The sequence below is a fragment of the Copidosoma floridanum genome, unplaced genomic scaffold (genome assembly GCF_036245765.1).
Source record: "Copidosoma floridanum isolate Cflo_tuat_1 unplaced genomic scaffold, Cflo_Japanese_pri ptg000021l, whole genome shotgun sequence".
Lineage (NCBI taxonomy): Eukaryota > Metazoa > Arthropoda > Insecta > Hymenoptera > Encyrtidae > Copidosoma > Copidosoma floridanum.
Genome location: NW_028321898.1, coordinates 15,181,976 through 15,202,836, shown reverse-complemented (window position 1 = coordinate 15,202,836; position 20,861 = coordinate 15,181,976). Strand labels below are relative to the sequence as shown.

Here is a 20,861-nt window from a genome sequence, read left to right as displayed (position 1 = left end):
CATAGAACAAAAAAAAATTCATTTCAAAGGTGTGCCTTGAAAAAAATTATTTTTTTTTGGGATGCGTAAAGGCAAATTTCGATTGGATTTCTATTATGCGATGGCGAGATTCATACAGCATGTCGAAATTCATGAGAAGTGGAGGGTAGAATGATACCGAAAGGCCTGCATAGGCTTGTATTATCAAACTTAATAATTGTGTAAGCATAACAAAACTTAGTAGGTAATACATTTTCCATCTACGTTTCATTTATTAATTGATTACCATCAAGAAATAGACACCAAAACCATTAGATTTTTAAGATTTTCATTTATGTTATATACATTTTTTCATAAGCTTACATTGGCATTCAACTATAGATGTCATTGTTTTTGAATTTATTTACTTTGGACTTTTAAGGTTCTGGACTTCTCGGTCGGGTCTATTTAGGCTCTGGACTTTTCAGTCTAGACTTTTTGTTTTTGACTCTTTATTATAAAAAATAAATGGTAGATATCCTATTCTAAATAAGTTAGATAACTCTTACCACCAAGCTTGATGCGCGCAAAAATAACGTAGAGTGGCAGCCATGAAAGAACAAAAAGGATGACAACGACAATAAGCATCTTGACAACTTTGACCTTAGACTTCTGTTGGAGGCGCTCCATCTGATCATCCTTTGTATCACTTGGTATATTGCGTCGCCAGACTTTTATCCAGATGAGTATGTAGCATAGAGAGATGAGGATCATAGGGAGAACGTAGCACAGTAGTAGGTTACCGATAAGAAAAAAAAAGTTGCCATCTTCTTTTCGTGGCCACACCTCAATGCAGAGTTTTAGCTCAGGATCGTCTTTGTAGATAGGTACAAGATCAAAGAAAATCAGCCAGGGTGATGTTGCAGTCAGTGCAATAAGCCAGATCATTACTATCAGAATGCGAGCTCGTCGTTTTGTTATCTGGCACTTAAGTGGCCACCAAATTGCAAGAAATCTGAAACCAATTTAATGTTAGGTATTAATGTGATTTTTGATATTTCTTTTGATTTTTGGTTTTTGTACTAATAAAGACGGATATGTGCTTACAATAATTATGTCTTACAGATAATGGAAAAATTCATTGCAATAAATTATCATGTACGGTATCTCTGGTATAAAGATCTATAAGACTGATCTCAACGTGCTTTTTTCATGTGATAAGCCATTACACTATCTCTTAATGTTTTATCTTCATAAACATTTTGGATCTAAATAACTTAAATTTTAGATACATCTAAATTCGTAACCTTTGTAGCTTATGCATAGTAATGATTGATATTCAGTTGTGATGTATTTGTATCCAATCCATTTTTTAACATATATAATAATACTCAATTTTGAAAAAGAATACAGATATAAACTTGGTAGTGAAGATATGCTCTTACAGATTTAAAGAATCAACAGTCAATAATACTATTAAGAATCTAAGTAGTATGAGGAAAAATAAAATGAAGCTGATCAAGTACATCAAATATATTTAATTAGACAAGCAGTTTTAAATATATCAGTAAATAAGACCTTTTGATTGTGTGTATATAAATAATCCCAATAAAACTTACGTTTTAACTAAAAAAGAAAATCAAGTAATTTAGGGTTGCAAAATAAAAAACTTTTCTAGAACTTCTGTGGTATTTAGACAGTTGCAATAACGTATATATTTTTAATAAATTGTCAGCCTTGCAAAGTACTTATATTATAATCTAGAATGGTAAGTGAAGGTTACTTGGCACTGCTCACAGTTGGTATACTTTTAAGTATTATATTGTACTGTATCATCCAACAGCACGAGCTGCCGCAGTATTTCATTTTTCCCACCACTACCTTAGAGGGAAACTGTGAGGGAGAGATGCTGGTTCACTACCCTGCCTAGGCAACCTCTCTAGAGTATTTTATAAAAGCCCGGTAACGACATCGTGCGTGCAGGCTTGAAAGCTAGCAAGTTGCACGTTTGCATGCGTGAAAGGTGTCGAGTTGCAAGTTTGCATGCGTGAAAGGTAGCGAGCTTTCTTGTTTACGGGAATCTCTATATGTGTTGGTATATACATCTCCGACCATATATATATAGTCTTTTGATTTGCTTATCAAACATGTGGAGTGGATGTCAATGAGATGAGACGACTCAAGAAAAATCATGTATTTTTAATAATTTAATTTTTTCGTAAACTATGCCTAAAATGACATGTGTACAGGCTTCAAAGTTATTTTTAGAAAAGAAAATAATTTTGTGCTTAACATTCAACAGGTGTATATTTGTTGTTTTTAATAGTAATTTGTTCCCTGTGAGTTTGCAAATTGTTATTCTGTATTCAAAATTTTTTTGCAGTTATGGAATCCAGGAAAGACATTATAAAAAAATATTTCGCTGAAAACTATAAATGTGAAGAAATTCAGAGTATTTTGCAGCAAAGTACTCATGAAGTTAGTATCCGTCACTTACAAAGATTATTTAAAAGTTTAGGACTAAAAAGAAAAGAAACATAAGTGAAAATTTACCAGCCATCATTGCTAGTATCATGTTGGAGTCACAAGGCAGTGGAGGTTGTTTACTTTGTAAGCACGTCTGTGTGATTTATACCGAGCTCGGAATTCGATATTATCGGGGTCCAGTAAACGCATCAGATCTAAAACTGTCTGTCGATAAACATCTAACCCATACTGCAGTGATAGTCTCAACCACATAGTTGTATACCCCAGACAACTGGGGGTTATCGTGTAAAGCTTATCTCTCACTTAATAAATTCTGTAGTTATTAATTTTGATGCTGCTTTAATCTTCATAAATATTCTGCGTCATTTTCTTGACGCATAAAATTGTATTCGTTAAATGCATATAAAATTTTCCTTCCCATCCAACTTCTTACGACTTTTGGCATAGTTAAGACTTTTGTGAGCCCTGAAGGCTATTTTTTACAACTTTATTAGGATGTTATATATTTGTTTCTAAAGTAGTTCGACGTCCGATGACCCTAAAAAGGACCAATAAGCTTCTAAAGTAAACTCTTTTTCGACTCAGGTTTCTAGCAAACGTGATTGTCTCTATACCTCAGGGTGATCTTCTCTGGCCTGTTATTGTCTAATTCCTAGTATACCGTCGAAGACGTTGGTGTCTAAAGCACCTTTTTTTTTTCAGACTTAGTTGTTTTGATAATCTAAGGTGGAGGGAATGATTCCTGATGCTTGCTCGTTGGAGGCTGTTCCGTTAGCTCAAGTTTATTTTTCCTGTATAGCTGTTAGGTTCTCATAGCGCAGACCTTAGAGAAGATCGGTGATTCATGGTTGAATACTTAGAGCTGAAAGCTTAATGTAGGGTCGTCGGTCACCGGGGTTCCCAGCTTTGCGACGAACAACTCCACTCGTGATGTCTGCCAGTGAATCACTGACTTGATTTAATAGTAGCCGGCTTTACATAGTCTTTTGGTCGACAAATCGTTTCCGGAAATGGTATTAAACATTAACTTGTTGGGAAATTAGTTCAAACTTAGGTGGCCCTTAAAAGAACCGTTGAGACTGATGGTTAAATATAGGGAACGTAAATACTTATAATGACCCTGAAAAAGGTCAATGGTGAAATTTCCAGTTATTCCTTATTATTGTTCTCTTAGTAGGGAAAGTGGGCCTGGAAGATACTTTTTCTGCAGGTATACCGTTGGGACGACCACTTAGAAGGAGGCCGTTGTGGCTGCCCGTATTCTTCAGGGCTGTCTTTCCTGGCTTGAATTTGAAATAGAAATTTCTCTGCTGGCACCAGGTTGGGTGGTTGAACGTGAAATCTAAAGTGACGGATCAGTTTGTATTGCACTCTAGTTAGACACGTCTCCTGGTATTTCCCAGAAGACGTTGACGTTCCAAACCCCTATATTTTTCCGTGTCACTTGGTTATCTTGGTGATCCGGGGTACAACCGATTTATTTTGCTTGCACATGAAAGAAGAATGTCATCGGTAGCCGAAATGTCCAGTACGACCAATGACTCTGTTCTAGGTGTAGAGCCGATGAAAGACTACGATATTCTACAACTCGATGGGGCATCTTACAACCATTCTTCACTATGTCTGACTGCGGGTGGCTTTAATTTTACCTCGACGCCACCTAGAGGATCCTACTGAACTACAGCTCAATTCTACCGTAGTTCAGCAAAACTTTGAGCTTAGTCATCGCTATTGTTATTAGTTTTTTAAAGAAAAAAAAATGTGCGAAAACCATCTCGGAATCATCAAGAATCAGTATGCTAAATTCCAGCAAAATCGATTCGGTGGTTTTCGTGGTTAGCGATTAAAACGGCTTTAGAGACTTTGCTTTATACATTAGTAAGATTAGGTGATGGTTTGTGACGCTCACTATTTTATCCGACTATCTTTTAATCAGGAACCCATTGATTGTGAAGGTATGCTTTTTAACTAGAATGCTGAAAAGTTGATGGCCAGAAAGATAATGGTCGTTCACTATCCTTTCAACAGTATTTGGTGCGTTTATGGTCAGAATATCTTGCAGGGTATCCGTAAAAAATTTAAAGTCCAAACATTACGTCCGAAAAACTTTATAGAAATAATTAAGTAAAATTTTTACATTTACTTGCATTTTTACTTATAAAATTTAAAATAATGTGTTAACTATAAAACATTATGCTAAGGCTCTACCTTATGAAAAGATTTCCGTCTTTACTATCTTAGTTATTTTTGATACGTCTGTATCATACAATTAACTTAGAAATGTACTAAATTCCTTTGTAAGTGGACATAACGAGAAAATGATTCAATAAAAGTTTTAAAAATTTGAATAAAAGTAAAAATATAAATAAATAATAGTCGCAACTAATTTAGTAGTGTGACAAAATATCACTGAATTGATTTTATAACTTCTGTCACCTAATAATTAAACTACTATTTTTATATAGGCTTCCAAGACATGATTAAATTGGAACTCACACACCTACGTCAAATTAAAGTAGCTACTTAGTGAAAACCTGAGAAGAAAAATATATTTAGTTTGAAGATTGAGATCTGCTAAATCAAATGGTAACTCTGTTTATACTTTGAATTAGACAAACTCCAGAGAAGTTTCAGAGAAGTTGTTTAACACGAGCTCATATATAAGAGCATTGAAAATCAGCCCTACAAACATTCTCCAACTCAAAATCAAAAACCTGTGCAGACGTTTTGTGATGTGCTTGTAAAAAAACCTTATTCTTTTTAAAATCGTTCCAGAAAACGCTAGTAAACGGTCATTTTCAAAAGATGTTTGCCAAGAAAGACGTGAAAATGAGTTTCGTGGTTATGAAACAGATGGTTGCAGAATACCGACACTGCTGTACGGATACATATATATATATACATACACTAGTGGGGCTAACGCCCCCCTGCACGCTCCGCACGCCAACCCCCCACTAACAGATTGAGTAGACAAAATAATGACATCACTCGTGTATTTATCAATGCAGGCTGAAAATTAGTTCACAACAGCAGAACACGCGACTCACAAAGGAGTTGATAAAACATATGATTAATTTAACATTAATAAATCAACACAAATATTTGTTTTCTAATAGTATTTTAAAATAATATTAGAGAGGGTCTTCCACCACACGAATTAAAATTAAAAATAAATGCTATAGTAGTGTTTATAAGAACTTTAAGTACATCAGACGGTCTTTGTAGAGTTACAACATTAAAAATAACAAAATTATTTAAGTATAATATAGAAGCAGAAATAATTATGGGAGAAAAAAAAGCAAAGCTTATATTCCTAGAATAACATTGAATACTGGCACCTCATTATCATTACCTTTTAACTGCTATAGAAAACAGTTTCCCTTTGTATTAGCATGTTCTATATTTATTAAAAAATCAGAAAAACAGAGTTTTAATTCTTTAGGTTTGTATATTAAGAAACCTTTATTCTCTTACGGATAATTATACATTGCTTTAGTAAGATGTAAGAATCCAAAAAGAATTTTGATTCAAATTGCATCCAAGAATAAATCAGAAATTAAAAATATTGTTTAGTTAGAAATTTTTCAGTAATTCAAAAATATGTCACTTTGAAGATCGTCACATTTAAACAGACGTATGTTAATTCATAAAAACCATAAAAAACAAATATGTGAAAAATGTGGAAAGGATTTCAAAAGAACAGATGGGTTAAAATGACACATAAAATGTCACAACTTTAAGCTAACAGGATGAATTATTGTTTTAAAAGCTTAATTGTGTTTGTCTATTTAATATACGTTCTCCTAAATTCTGTCTTTTACTTAATAAAGTTCTCATGTAATCAAGAATTTTATATTTAGGTAAAGTAGACATGGACCAGAAAAGGATTTGAAATGTAAAATTTCAATCAAATTAAACAAATAATGGTACTTCAGAGACACATAGTGAGTAAGGGGAAGCGAATAGATGGAGGGAGACCTATGATCAGTGACTTAAAAAACCCTAAAAACGAGGTATGACTTAGGTACTAAATTGCGTATATTTTTCAACACTTATGATGGTAAAACATTAGATAAATAAGTATTTTATTGGGGGGAGGTGGAAAGGGAGGTGGAGGGAGAGCTGAGGGGGAGTGGGGGGGAGCTCACTTAAATATAATTTGATTAAAAACGACGTTAAAACAAGCAAATAACTACGTAAATCGAGGAGGAGCTGAGGGGGAGCGGGGGGCTGAGACTCACTTTCGTCAATACAACTATATGATATAGGGAGATATATATATACACACTAGTCAAACTCTCCTACTTGACTAGAGCAGTACACAAGGAAGCTACCTTAAGGAGGTACCTCAGCCATGAAGTTACTGAATAGATTCCGTTCAAACTTCGTACAATTGATGCTTTAGAAATATAGAATACACCGTTAAATTTTTGTTGCCCTGGGTTAGTTAATTAAGAAAAAAATATAACATGCACTCTTACGGAACAAGTGGAGGTTATGAACATTTATATAAATATCTCGAAAGTTACCGAACAGATCTTAATGAAAATTAGCGAGGATATAAATAAACATACGAGGAAAAAAATGGTACAGAAATTAGGCAATGAGCTCACCTCTGAATTTAATTATTGATTAATTATTAATGGCACTCGCGGGACTAAGTTACTTTTGATGCCATGTTGCGTTGGTACTGTTGGTGGAAAATACGAACGTAACTACAAAAAATTTGGCTTAGCAAAACATAAATTTTTTTTTTGTCATAAGCACATAATTAAGTAATACTCGAATAATTTAATAATTTAATTAATTATCAATAATTTTGGTTACGTTCAAAATACTTTAGAACAAAAAATTACAGACTATTGAAGATTTGAGTGTTAATACTACTTCTTTATCAATTTAGTACTCAGTCAAATAGTTATTTTAGAAAAGTATTTACCCTGCTTATCTTATGTTGTGATTTGGTTACACGAATCATCCCTTTGGAATCTTCTCCAAACAAATCTTTAATATCTTTTAAGATATTATTAAGATATCGATTTATAATATCTGAGAATGAGATTAGCATATAAAATTGTCTTACCAATAAAAACTCATGTTTACATTTGACACCTGCTCTTATGATCGTACGTCATATACACGTCTTATCAAAACATTTATATAGCGCTAAGATTGATAGAAAAGCATAGTTACATTTTTCTAGTGACATTTTTCAGATATTTCCAGCTTGGTACTCTATGGCTGAGGTATCTCCTTAATTGTTACTAGCTTAATATTGTCTTTTATAACATCGAAACTATAAAAAAAAGAATCTCTTGCTCACAGTATTGATGAGTTCTTCTGGTAATAAAATAAAATGATATTCTATCCTTCTCCTACAGTCCTTTTTTTCTTCTATTTGAAAAGATTTTGAATACAACAGTAGGCTTATAACAAAATTGAATGCTGTGGTTTCATGTGAGTTTGAAAGTAAAGTATGCATACTTGCATAAAGTATAGTAAAATGTTTATGAAAACATTGGTCTCTGTTTATATGCAGAGGATTGATCTAACATAAATTGGAGGCTATTTTGATGACCCTGATTAGAAATGCATAATAACATCGTGAAGTAGAGCTGTAGAAAAATCATTTTATGAATCTTTGTACTAACATATAGGTTAACACGTGTTTATAGGGCTGTATAAGTAAATGATTTGTATCAGCAGTCAGCATATAATTGGGATAGATAAATTTGATAACAACTGTTTTTACTTATAAGTCAGAATAAATCACTAGAAAGAAGTTAAATGTTGATTACTTCTAAACATAAATCAACATGCGTCTAATTTCAAAAGACCAATCCTGTACCAAGATGTTATTTACTGTGTTAAATACGAAGCATTTTTATCAACATAATTGCGACAATTTTTTTCTTGGTAGGTGTTTTTATTATTCATAATACTTAAAACATCATTTTAGATCAGTAATAGTTATTATAGTTATCTATTTTTGTATTAATAATAATTTTTCATTTAAATGATAAAAAATGTTTTAGAAACAAAAATATAATAATCCTCTCAGTAAATAAGTGCATAAAAACTTTTTTTTAATACACCCTTAAGATTCAGTTGAGGTGGTAGAATTTTTCGTTATTTGCGTGCAATAATTATATCCATGCATATGATATACAATAAATACAACAATATCATTAAAAATTGAAAAAAAGTGTATCAGCTGGCTACTGAAACCCGTGTTCACGCGGTTTTTGCAATATAGTAGAAGATATTTTCAGCAAAATAAGCCTCCTCTTGAGGGTTTTTCTCAAAAAAATTTTTTATTAAAAAACAGGGGACTCATTCTGGATATTTTTGTCAAACTTCTCATACATGTTTAATCTTTCACAATTTAAATAAAATAAACATATTTTGCTCTATAATTTATACTCAATCAGAGGCGAGGCTTTACCTAACTATCGTTTTTTTTAAAGGATTAGACTGCAAATTGTGGAAATGAGTAACGTAAAAAATTACTCTGCCTTGCGTAAGAATTGTATAGTCTCATATTTGATCTTACTTTACCCACGTTAACATCGAGTAAAAATAACACGACATCTAGCTTTGCTCAGAGTTGAATTTCATGTTTAGTTTTGACATAAAATCACTGTTCTATGCATACAAATGAATTTTACGTATGTACACTTATACATATAAAACTTTAAGGTTCTTAAGCTGATAGTAATATAGATAAATTGTTTGTCAGTACGTCGATTCCACGCATTAGCGTTAAAAAGTATATTAAAAACTTTTTAAAAAATAAAATAAATGCCTTAGTTACACACAAATGCTATAGAATGTTATCTTCAAGGATTATAATATAAGCGAGCTTCATGAGATCCTGATAAATATCGTATCGTATTGCTGACCATGTACATCATTTACTTGTTCTTTCAGGGTCAATCCCAGTTGTCTTCGAAGGATAATGGTAACAGTGTTACCCAGCTAGTCGAAGAACCTTTCAGTCGTATACATACTAATTAAAGTTACATACTATCCGCATGATCGTGTCGATTTAAATCAATGGCATGAAAAGTAATTACCTAACACTTACGTTTTCATGATTGTCCATAGTATAATTATCTGAATTTTTTTTCTTTTACCGTAGAATAAACCACTTTTTCTCATAATATTTTAACTTTGTCGTTTTGTTTATAATAGTTCCAAACATCCCAACTATTTTTTTCTCGTAATTTTTATCATCCAAGTTACCAATTAATGTATAGTAATATATTCTGGATAGGACTTTCTCAACCTTTAATTTCTTGAATTAATAACCGTGAATCTTTCATCTCTATCTAATAAGTATAGTGCTTAAATATTGTATTAATAGATAGTACTATAAGTTGGATACGCAACATAATATAACGCCTTCGTGATGTCAAAGTCGTGACTTTCAGTTCATGAACAGTTCACAGGGACTGTAAACAAAGTTTGAAGGTAACGCCAAAATGAAAAATAATTAGAAGCTTATCTTTTAACGTGATATACAACTATAACTCGCATTATAATGGCTATTGAAAAAATGATTATTTTTTTCAATCATAATACTAAATTACGTCCAAAATATGTAGTATGGGCTTTGGAGTATGGATAGAAGTTAGTAGTCAATAGCAACACAAATCGTAACAATGTCCCGTAGTGTCACCTAGTTTCTGGCACCTAAAATAACTAAGTAATGAAAACTAATTACTTCAATGTATTTTTAGGAATAACTTTATATACAACAAGATCTTGCATCTCCTATTTTGCCTCACTACTTGTGTCTTAAGCGTGGCGGTACTTTACGTACTCATCAAAACTCAAAAGGATTTTTTTTTATTTATGGGCTAGTGGTTCTTTAATTACTGCTCATGCGTGATAATGAAAATGAGCATCAAACTAATTTAATAATTTCGTTGGAATTCTATTACCAGGTAACTAAAAATTTTATGTATTTCGTAAAATTTAAATTTGGGGCTGCTGAATTTCATTACTGCTTTTGACATACTTACTGTATATTTTCAAACAGTAGGCCTATCATGTGGCTTTCTTCGCTACTATAAATCCAACATAAAATTAATTCCATTTCGAAGAAACAAGGGTGTTGGAAAATAAACTGAAAGCGTCGTATTTAACAGCTGATACCGTTTTCTCTCTGTAGCCCTGTACAGTGGTAGGGCTTCGCAGTAACCTAGGCCAGATGTTGACAGCTTCTTCATCTCTCTTCCTTTTTTGCGTAAACTCGACCTTGGCTCTCGTGTTATTAGATGGCATTACTCTTTGTCTCTCTTCTAGATGCTTCTTTTCCATACACAGGGATAGTTTTTTAGAAGCCAAGCGTTTTCTGCCAACACTGACACCGTCATCCCCGAGAGCTCGAAAGCTTGTTCCATTTCCGAGCCCAAGCAAGTGAACGAGCGATGATGAAGGAATGAGTAAACTCGCCGCCAATGATTATAGATTAAAGTGGCCGGCGTGTAAGCAATGCATCGATATACATTAATGTGGTGGATCTTGATCGGATCTCCGTTGTGCACGCGTTCGCTCGCTTGAATTAAGTCGGTCGCGCATAAATCGATGTTTACGTGTGCGCTCGCATAATGGTGCCCTCCTCCTCACTTCCATCGACACTTCTAGTCTCTTACGGCCGCATAGCAGAATGCATGCCAGTCAAGGCCCTAACAATGAATTATAGCGATCCGTGTCGTAATTGCGGCTTAGCGGCTTGTCTTATACCCTGACTCGTATGCTACCTGGGCTGGGACTTGAACTATAAAAGAAGTGCCAGGTGGATGCAGAACTTTAAGCGAAGACTTGCGTCCTCTCGTGCATGGCCTGCGGTGCCGTTGACGAGATTACAAGACAATTGTTCGGACCATTGCCCTTTTTTTGGACTACTACCGTTACTAGTATTTCCTGAGTGACAAGTACAGGTGCACGATGTTGCTGAAATTTGTGAGTCTTTACTTTGTATACTACTGCCCTCTTACCTTGTACCCAACCTATTTTTCTACGATAGCTGTAGTGCGAACTAATTTGATTAAATTTTTTTATCACAGCACCTAGTAGTCATGCATTTTATGACTTTGATTTTACACTTTTATTACCTTTTTATTACAATTAATAAAATCGAATCTTACGTGTATCGTAATAAAAAGCTGAGGGCACAAACAACTTTTGTAGATACATACACGCACTCACACACTCATGTACACATGTTTTTGTGTAATCAGCGATGCACTTCACGAAGTCTATGGAATTGTAACTATTTCAACAACTAATTTCAAACATTATTTTCTGATTCATCAACAAGCATGACAAAAAATTGACTAACATGTTATTTTGACATTTTTTGATCATTACTTTTTTTTACTGTAAATAAAGTATAATTTAATAAATTTGGTTTAATAAAAATGTATACACCATCTGTGAGAAACATTATAAAATTACAGAGTAAAAATATTTATACCTGATAATTTAATTTTATATTCACGTAAACTGAATAGAATTTGTGGTTTGTCTATTAACAGAATCAACAAATGAAAAATTATACAAGATTATTTTAATAACATATTGCTACAATTTAATAGCTGCAATTTGACTTTTTTTTAAAGTCCTTTAATCACTAAGCAATCATACAAAGAATAAACAGGTTTTAGTGATTATTAATAAGTATTTTGGTAGTCACTCAAAAATAAAAATTATTTTTGTACCTGACACTGTTGATATATCGATTTTTGATAAACGAAAAACGGTTCATTGGAATTTTTATTGTAAGAACATTTGTATTTGATTCATAAAATATATTGTATCTTACAAAAATTGAAAAAACTATTCGTTTAGAACTACCAAAAAAAATTATGAAGGTACTTGTTACTAACGAAACACTATGAATCTGATTACAAAAATAGAATTTTAACAGATGTAATACTTACTACTTTATTGTATTCCATTTATCAATGTAAAATAGACTTTAAATTTTAATTCATTAAACTATTTTTTTTTTTGTAAACTTCTCTTATGATTTTTTACGGTGATTTGCCTAAAGACAGTTATGTATTTAAAGTCTAAAAGAAATTATTAATTTTTTATAACTGAAAATTTTTACTTATGTATGAAGCCCAGTCTACAGTTACTCAAAAATTTTCAAAAGTAATTTAAACTTTTTATTCCATTGTGCGTATGTATCAACATGATAAATGACGTTTTGGAATACAAACATGCGAATGAATACTTTTTAAGACTAAATTCAATTACTTTTCTTTCATAAAGGAGGAAGTGTCAACATCAACTTTTAGTGTAGTATAAAGATTTTCATAGAATGATTTTGAAGAAATGTTTTTTATTTTTTTTTTCAATTTCTAACATTTAATTAAATTATGTATAACTTTAAAAATATAAAAAATAATGGCTTTGTGTGTGCAATGATTTAATGTTAGAACGCTTAAGTCAGTAAGGCTGTAATGCAATACGACAGTTATGTACGATTCTGAATACACCCAAATAATACAGTCTTTCATGTGCAGTGGAATAACTTATCAAATCTCTTAATGACAGATTTTTGAGTTGATATAAATGAAAGATTTATAATAAATAAATTGAGTATTTCCATTGATCTTCTTAGAGACGTAGAACATAACATACCCTATATTTATTAAAAACTAACAGCAGAAAATTAGAGACCAAGAGATCTTTGAGTCTATATTCGTTGGCAGCGATTTTTCAAAATCTTTAAATATAAATAAAGAGTAACTACGATGCATACTAATACATACATGCTTTAATGAAATTTGTATATTATCATGTGTTTAAGTAGAAGTTTGTGTATTGTTCAACAAGTACTCGAAGTTTCACTCAAGTATTGATATTATTGTCAGAGAAAAGCTGTAGTTGGTTGTTGAGAAAAATGTGCATCAAGTTTAAGCATCAAGTAACAAAGTTTGATAGTAAAAAATGTTGAATAAAGTTAAACAATTCTAACATCCCATGCTTTTAAAACTGAAATCATTTTGTATTTCGTGGCACGTGTTAACTCGAGAATTTTCGGAGTTTCATGGTACGGATTTTTATTTTGGAATGTAACAAAGAGATTCAAGGACGTACATGACTAAAAAATAAATTTGGTAAATAACGGACACTCTTATGTACACATATATATAGTTACTGTATTGTTTGGAAGAATATTTCCTGTGATAAGCTTACATGGCATGACATATAAATTTATTAAAGCAAAACATTCAACTTGCAGCTTACCATGCCATAATGCCATAAAAATCAGTGTGTTACTGCTAATCGCTATTCCATCGATTTTTGAGCTCTCCTACGTTAATTTCAAGCAATGTCCCAAATTTTTCCCTACCCCATCTTTTGTCGCAATCCATTCCTACAATAATGTACATTGACTCCACGGCCCCTCTCCGTAAGAACCTGTGTAAAACCGAAAAACTTATTGATTTAAATTCTCAAGAACTGTCATGGTAGTGTAATATTTTTGGTACTGAAGAAGATGAATACTAAATTTTGTTAGGATTTCTTTAAAACACAAAATTTCACAATAACCCTCTCACTTAACTTGTACCTCGGCTATTCTATTTAGAATCCTTTTTAAATTACATGTTGATTGATATCAGTGTTTAATACCACGTTACGAATGGTAAAATAATGACTGCGTAGTATACATGTAGGTATGCTTGTGTGTATGTGGATATAGATACATGAATGTATAAGTACGTGATAAGTCATCTATTATTTCGTACGGTTTTTCATTTTATTGAATAAAACATTTCTAAGTTGCAATTAATAACAAAATTTTGTTCGTTAAATCATTTCGTAGATTCCTTCATTGTAATTTCTCGTAATCTAAATAATCAAGTGCGTGAATGTGATTAAAGGCGTGTATTTTTTTTACAGGTGATTCTGTGCCTGGCCGTAGCTTTAATTAACGCTGCACCATCACCATATCCACCAAGCTACATTCTGCCAGCCCACTCGTACTCTTCAGTGATTCACTACCCGAGCTATGCCTACAAGTATCCATACTACTCGAGTTTACTGCCTTACAGCTACCCCTATTACAAGTACCCCTACTATGGTTACCCTGGATCAATTTATCCATACTACCATATCTAATTGATTGCAGGTTTGTAATTTATTATACATCATATTAAGTATTTATTATAGCATTACTGTTTGCGTTGAAGATGAATCTTATCTGAAAAATAAATGTCAACTTGCACTTATGACTACTAAAAGCTAAACCTTTTAATGAAATAAGTTTTTTTTTACTCATAATGACGAAAAACTTCATACACACCAAACAACATGACATGTTCACATGACCACGTGAGGACATGTTTTTAAATTCACATAGATACACTCATCTTAAGGAAAATACGATTCAAATAAGTTGTAGAGAGTAAAAGCTTGTGTTTGTAGGTTTCTACGTTTACATGGAAATATGCTTTAGAAAGTTGTTGAAACTTGCTTTTGCTTGTTATCAGCTTCACATAAGGACGATGGTCTTTGAAATGAAGTAATCTAAATATGTGCTATTTTTTTGTTGGAGACTTTCACAAAATTTGATATAACTACTGAGTTAATTATTCCACGTAACTTAAGTATATTAAATTTAACATGTTAATTTAAAATTAATAAATGTATATTATTTCAGAATAACATATTAGAACCCATCAGCCAGGATTTAAATTCACCACCAATGACTCAAGAATTAATTTTTATGAAAACTTTGTTCATGCAAATTGCGTAATGTTTTCTGATAATAATTGTATCGAATAATTTTCAATAAAACATGTGGAAGTGAAGTTAAAAAATAATGTTACTCTCTAAAAAAGTTTATACAAACCTAACAACTTTTTCAAGGTTAATATCTAAATTAGTGGTTCCTACGCTAGAATACAGATGTAATTATTACAAATAACTTGATTAACATCAAACTTATCGGTATTACAACGAAATGAAGGTAAAATATTCTTAAATACTCGAGGGTATTCCTTAGATGCTCTAGTTTTTTGTAAATGTATCCAAAGTTTGACAATTCTTTATTGTAGAAACATATAAGGATAGAGTGGGGGAGCGCTTCGCTAGTGTGTAAGTGAGAGCGTGATCGAAGTAAAGTACCTAGTCTAATCGAAAATCTGTTTAACGTAAAAGATAAAATCCCAAGAGATATTCTAGATATTAGATGATATCAAACACGTAGATTACAAAAAGTATTACCCAAAACGTAGATTCTTTGTCAAATTCCACAAGATAGCGTTTAAAAGTTTATTTCGCAAATATCTCGTAAGTACTCATAGTATAGTAAAACTAAGAATCCAGCGAGTAGAGTAAAAAATTTCTTATCGATCAGATACTTCACATTTTCTCGGTCTCGTTTAAAGTTTTGAGATAAAAATTAATAAACGATTTTTTTGGATGTGCTTGCTAAAATGAGTGAGACAGAAATATCTCAGACGAGTAGCGGTCTAGCGGTAATGTATTAAAACGGCTTTAATCATTTGCTGCTTACAGACCTTACAGTACTTACATGTACAATGTATGATGTAAACTGTCGTGATGGTATGTGTATTGGCGAATATACGCATTCATATGAATAATTAAAATTGGAGTAAGTATTATTAGTTCTCATTCCAGAAATTCAGTGCTATAAAATAATATTCCCAGATTGATGATTAAAGTATAAAATACATTGGATGAATTCGAAGTCACACTTTATGTGAGTACAGAAGCACGTATTGTATTTCGTAACACCTTTTAGTGGTCACTTTTCAAATCTCACATCATAGCGATTGCTGACTGTCTTGAGACAAATCTACACGCCAAAGCTGTCAAAAATTTTAATAGCTTTAATTGATATGTATTTAAATTTTCAATTTTAGTGAGTACAAAATTTTGATCACTTCCCCCCCCCCCCCAGACCAGCCACTCTGTTACTTATAAAGGTAAGGAAACTTTTTTTCTTGTACTGTTTATTGAAGACAAATGTTTTTTAAGCGAAAGATTGTTTATATTAGGTCTATAAGTCACAATAGTACTCTAAAGCTCGAAATGTCACTTCTGTACTCATAAATGGTAAGTGTCTTTTTCTCTAGCTTTCGTGCATCAAAAATTTACGAAATTTTTTTTCCACTATTATTGAGATAAAACATGAGACGAATATCTTGGTGTTTGGTCCAATATTGGTTCTTTTTCATGAGATACATCGATGAATACCGATTCCACTTCCGACACTAGTAGCGAAGGAGTTTACTCTTCAAGGTGGTCCAAAATAGACTCAAATGACTGCTTAAACAAAGCTTTATGAATGAAACGAAAATTTGTTGAATTTGTTGCTACCAATCAAAAGTTGTAGGTATTTTTTTTTTAATAATGAATTTTTAGCAAAAATTTACAAAATCTCATTTTCAGCGATATTTATCGCTCCTCTTTAAACAGCTATAACGTTTAAATGAAGATACTAAATAAAACAAAATTAATTTTTAATAAATGGATTTTAACCCTCACTTTTATTTCATTTGAGTTAGAACATTTTAACCGTACAAGCAGCTTAGCTGCACGTATCAGAAACAGACGTATTTTTTTCGAAAATTGACTAAAAGTGACTAATACAAAATATCATATATCCTTTGACCTAAAATTTTTGTAGTAGAATCGCTTTAGATATTAGTTGTAGATGGTATTTGAGGTAGCACTACTATGGAAAATTATTTTTTTAAACAACTTTCATTTGAACGATTCTTTAAGGGGGTTAGAGCGGTACAGCCAGTCTCAAAAGTTAATTCAAATTAAAAATTAGTGTATTTGTTACCGACGTATATTTGTAAATATTACCTTCTTTCTTTGTTAACTCTGCACTGTTCGTCTTTCAATATTAAAACGTATTTATTTTGCCTTTTAATTGCTAGTGTTCTATTTTCACCGGTCAAAGGGCATACAGGACCTCGAGACCTAGGCTACGTGCACGAATACCGATGCTGTATTTGGGGCCGTTTTACCTCTCTTCGGTGATTTGAATCACTATGAAGAGCCACGACATAATGATAGTCATTATGGGCGTTTTGCCATTTGAAAATAGAATAAGTAGTTGCATAGTTATGCCGTTGCCAGGCAACCTTTATTTTGTTATTTTTGTCGCATGTCTTCAGATCACGACACAGAGCAGAGCGCTTTGGTTCTCCTGTTTTTTTGTGCTTTTGAAATCTTTTACTGAAACAAGAATATACTCTTTTAAAAATTAAATCGACGTTGAAGAATATTCGAAATGCATCTTCGTCAAAAGGAGTTTCACGGGTTGGCTCGAACGGCCCTTCAAAACATCGTCTTGTTTCGGATGCGCTTAAAGCGGGAGGTGCTCCGTCGAAACGCTCTCGAGGTTCTGTTCCACCTCGAGTCCTGCCTCCGAGTGATGACGCGGACGCTGACGAATTTGCCGAGGCTGCCCCTGTCGGCCGAGCCCAGAGCCGTCGCGCACCCCCTCGGCGCCCACCCCCGGTGCTTCCAGTCGAGCTTCCGAGAGACAACGCAGATGCCGACGAGTTTGCCGAGGTCGCCCCTGTCGGCCGAGTCCAGAGCCGTCGCGCACCCCCTCGGCGCCCACCCCCGGTGCTTCCAGTCGAGTCTCCGAGTGACGACGTGGACGCTGACGACGTTGTTGACGCTTCTAATTCTTCAAGTTTTAATCCATGAAATAATTGTCAAGAGCGCCCACATTCTCTACCGCCATTAGGCGAGTGTATGAATTTTCGAGCCAACGCTTCGAGTGATCAAAGTTTTGAACGCAATATTCTATCCAACAGGCAAAGTTCTTTTTTGAATCACGTGTATGAAAATTTTGGCGGCAATTCAAATTCTTATTCACATTCATCGAATTTTCAAGGACTAAATTCATTACCAAGAAATGCATGGTCTCATAACACTCGTAATGTTGCGTTTGAGGATTCAAACTTAGATCCGATTACTCATCTGGCCAGTGCTATTGAGTCGTCTGTTAATGCAAATAGAAATTCGAACAGTTTTAACGAAAGCTCTCGTTACGTAAATCGAATGACAGCAAAAAAGTTACCGGATTTTTCGGGGGATCCACTAGAATGGTTGCACTTCAAGAAAGCTTTTGATCTATCTTCTGAATTAGGAGATTACTCCGAAAGAGAAAGCGCGATGAGACTGTTCGAATCTTTAAAAGGTGATGCGCGAGATTCAGTAAAAACCTTGTTTGCTTCGGGTATTAGTGCGAATGAAATAATTGAAACCTTTCAACTGCGATATGGAAACAAAAGTACAATTTTAGAAAAGATTGTCAATGAAATAAAAAGTTTGCCTTCCATTGAATCAGGCAGAATAAATTTGGTCGATTTTGCATCCAAACTGAAAAATTCAGTGATCGCGATTAAATCGTTAGATCATTTAGGTTACCTACACAGTCCAGATTTGGTAAAAGGAATTTCATGTAAAATTCCAAAAATAATGTTACAAGATTATGCAAGATTTTCAGCAGCCGAAGAGGGTAAAAAATCGCAATTAGAAATTTTGAGTGCATTTTTGTATAGTGAAGCAGAGTTGAGTTTGTCTGCCGGAATACTTGATTTGCATAGTGTTGGTAGTTCAGATAAAGTTCTGAAAGAATCAAGTTTTCATACGCACGCATCAAATCAAAAGGCTGTTCTTTCGGTTTGTGTACAAGAATCACATTCAAGTGCAAGCTTGCAAAAGTTGTGTGCTTTATGCATGCGAAATAATCATTCAACAGCAGCGTGCAAAGAATTGTCTCAAAAATCAGTAAAACAACGATGGAGGACCGCCAAAAAGATCGGTGTTTGTTTCAATTGCTTGGAAAAAGGTCATTCGCGTCCTGAATGTAAAATTGAAAATCGTTGTACGAATTGTAAACTAAGATACAACACTCTTTTACACAACTTTAATAAAGAAAATGAAGAACGAGAACTTAATCGCTCTTCGACCAATGTAATCGAGCGTAATCTTCCCCCAAGACCGAATTTGTTATCAAGCAAAGAACTCGCATGACTAGGAAGTGAAACTTTGTTAAAAATAGTTCCTATTCGGGTAATAGGGTCAAAATCTTTCAAAAACGTATATGCTCTCTTTGATGAGGGATCAACTATTTCTATAATTAACAAAACAATTGTCAAACAAATCGGAGCTGTTGAAAGTTCAACCAATATTGCTTTACGTGTCGTGGGACATCAAAATCCGATTACTTTCGCAAACATGAAAGTCTGTCTCACGATCCAAGTTCCTAACTCTTCTTTTCAACTAAATCATGTACTTGTTGTCGAAAATATGGCTTTACCTAAACAAACGTTGTCAAAAGATTTGTCAGATTATTGCAGGTTGAGAACCGGTATAGAAATCTTTCCTTTTTCAATTGTTCCAGAAATTTTAATCGGTCAAGATCACTACAATTTAATTATTACTCAAAAATATTTTGAAATCAAAAAATACTCGTTTTTTATCTCTAATTGTTTACTTGGTTGGTCTTTACACGGTCAAATTATAAATAAAAATTCTAATTTCGAAAATCTTCAGGCTAATTTTTGTGAAATCGAAACAGTAAATACCGATCTCAATTTGAATAATCTTGTCAAACAAAATTTCGATTTGGATGCATTAGGAATAAGTACAATTCCGCGAGAAAATTTAGGCGTTAAACGAGCCAAATAAATATTGGAAAAAACAAGTAAAAAATACAGCAATCAATGGGAAGTCGGTTTACTTTGGAAAGACCAAATATACGAGATTCCAAATAGTCGCATAAACGCCTTAAACCGATTACACCACTTAGAAAAAAAATTAGATCGGGATCCAGAATATGCAGCTTTGTATTACAAAGAAATGGAGCACCTTTTTGAGTTAGGATACGCAGAAAAGGCTCGTTCAGAACCCAATGAAAAACTCTGGTACTTACCACATTTTGGAGTTCAAAATGTGAATAAGCCAGGTAGAGTACGTTTGGTTTTTGATGCAGCGGCAAAGTCTTGTAAAGTTAGCTTCAACGATTTTTTGTTAACCGGTCCCGACTTATTACAAAATTTAATTGGAGTAGTCATGCAATTTCGCCAATACTCTATAGCCTTCAAAGGGGACATGAAATACATGTTTTTAAAAATAAAGATTCGCGAAAAAGATCGTGATGCTCAGCGATTTCTGTGGCGGGGGAAAGACAGATCTTCCATTCCTAAAGAATTCGTCCTGATGATGTCCTCTCTTCTTTTTGGTGCCAAATCCTCTCCAGCTACAGCCTTATTTATTAAGAATAAGAATGCTGAGCTATATAAACATTTATATCCAGAATCTTCGAAGAGCATGATTCAAAATTTTTACATGGATGACTATCTTGATTCTTGTGAATCCGCGGAGAAAGCTGA

The 20,861-nt window shown here is 33.2% G+C and overlaps 1 protein-coding gene and 1 long non-coding RNA gene across 2 annotated transcripts in view; one reads left to right on the top strand and one right to left on the bottom strand.

Moving 5' to 3' along the window:
• The window catches only part of SIFR (SIFamide receptor), a 168,757-nt gene that overhangs the window by 10,768 nt on the left and 137,128 nt on the right, over nucleotides 1-20,861 (bottom strand). Inside the window, exon 3 of the mRNA XM_089594504.1 lies at nucleotides 528-973. Coding sequence (XP_089450630.1) covers nucleotides 528-973 — 446 coding nt within the window. The remainder of the gene's footprint in view (nucleotides 1-527; nucleotides 974-20,861) is intronic.
• Nucleotides 11,283-14,589, top strand: LOC149374138 (uncharacterized). Its single transcript, XR_016293159.1, has 2 exons — nucleotides 11,283-11,415; nucleotides 14,371-14,589. It is a non-coding gene; the product is annotated as an uncharacterized LOC149374138 (long non-coding RNA).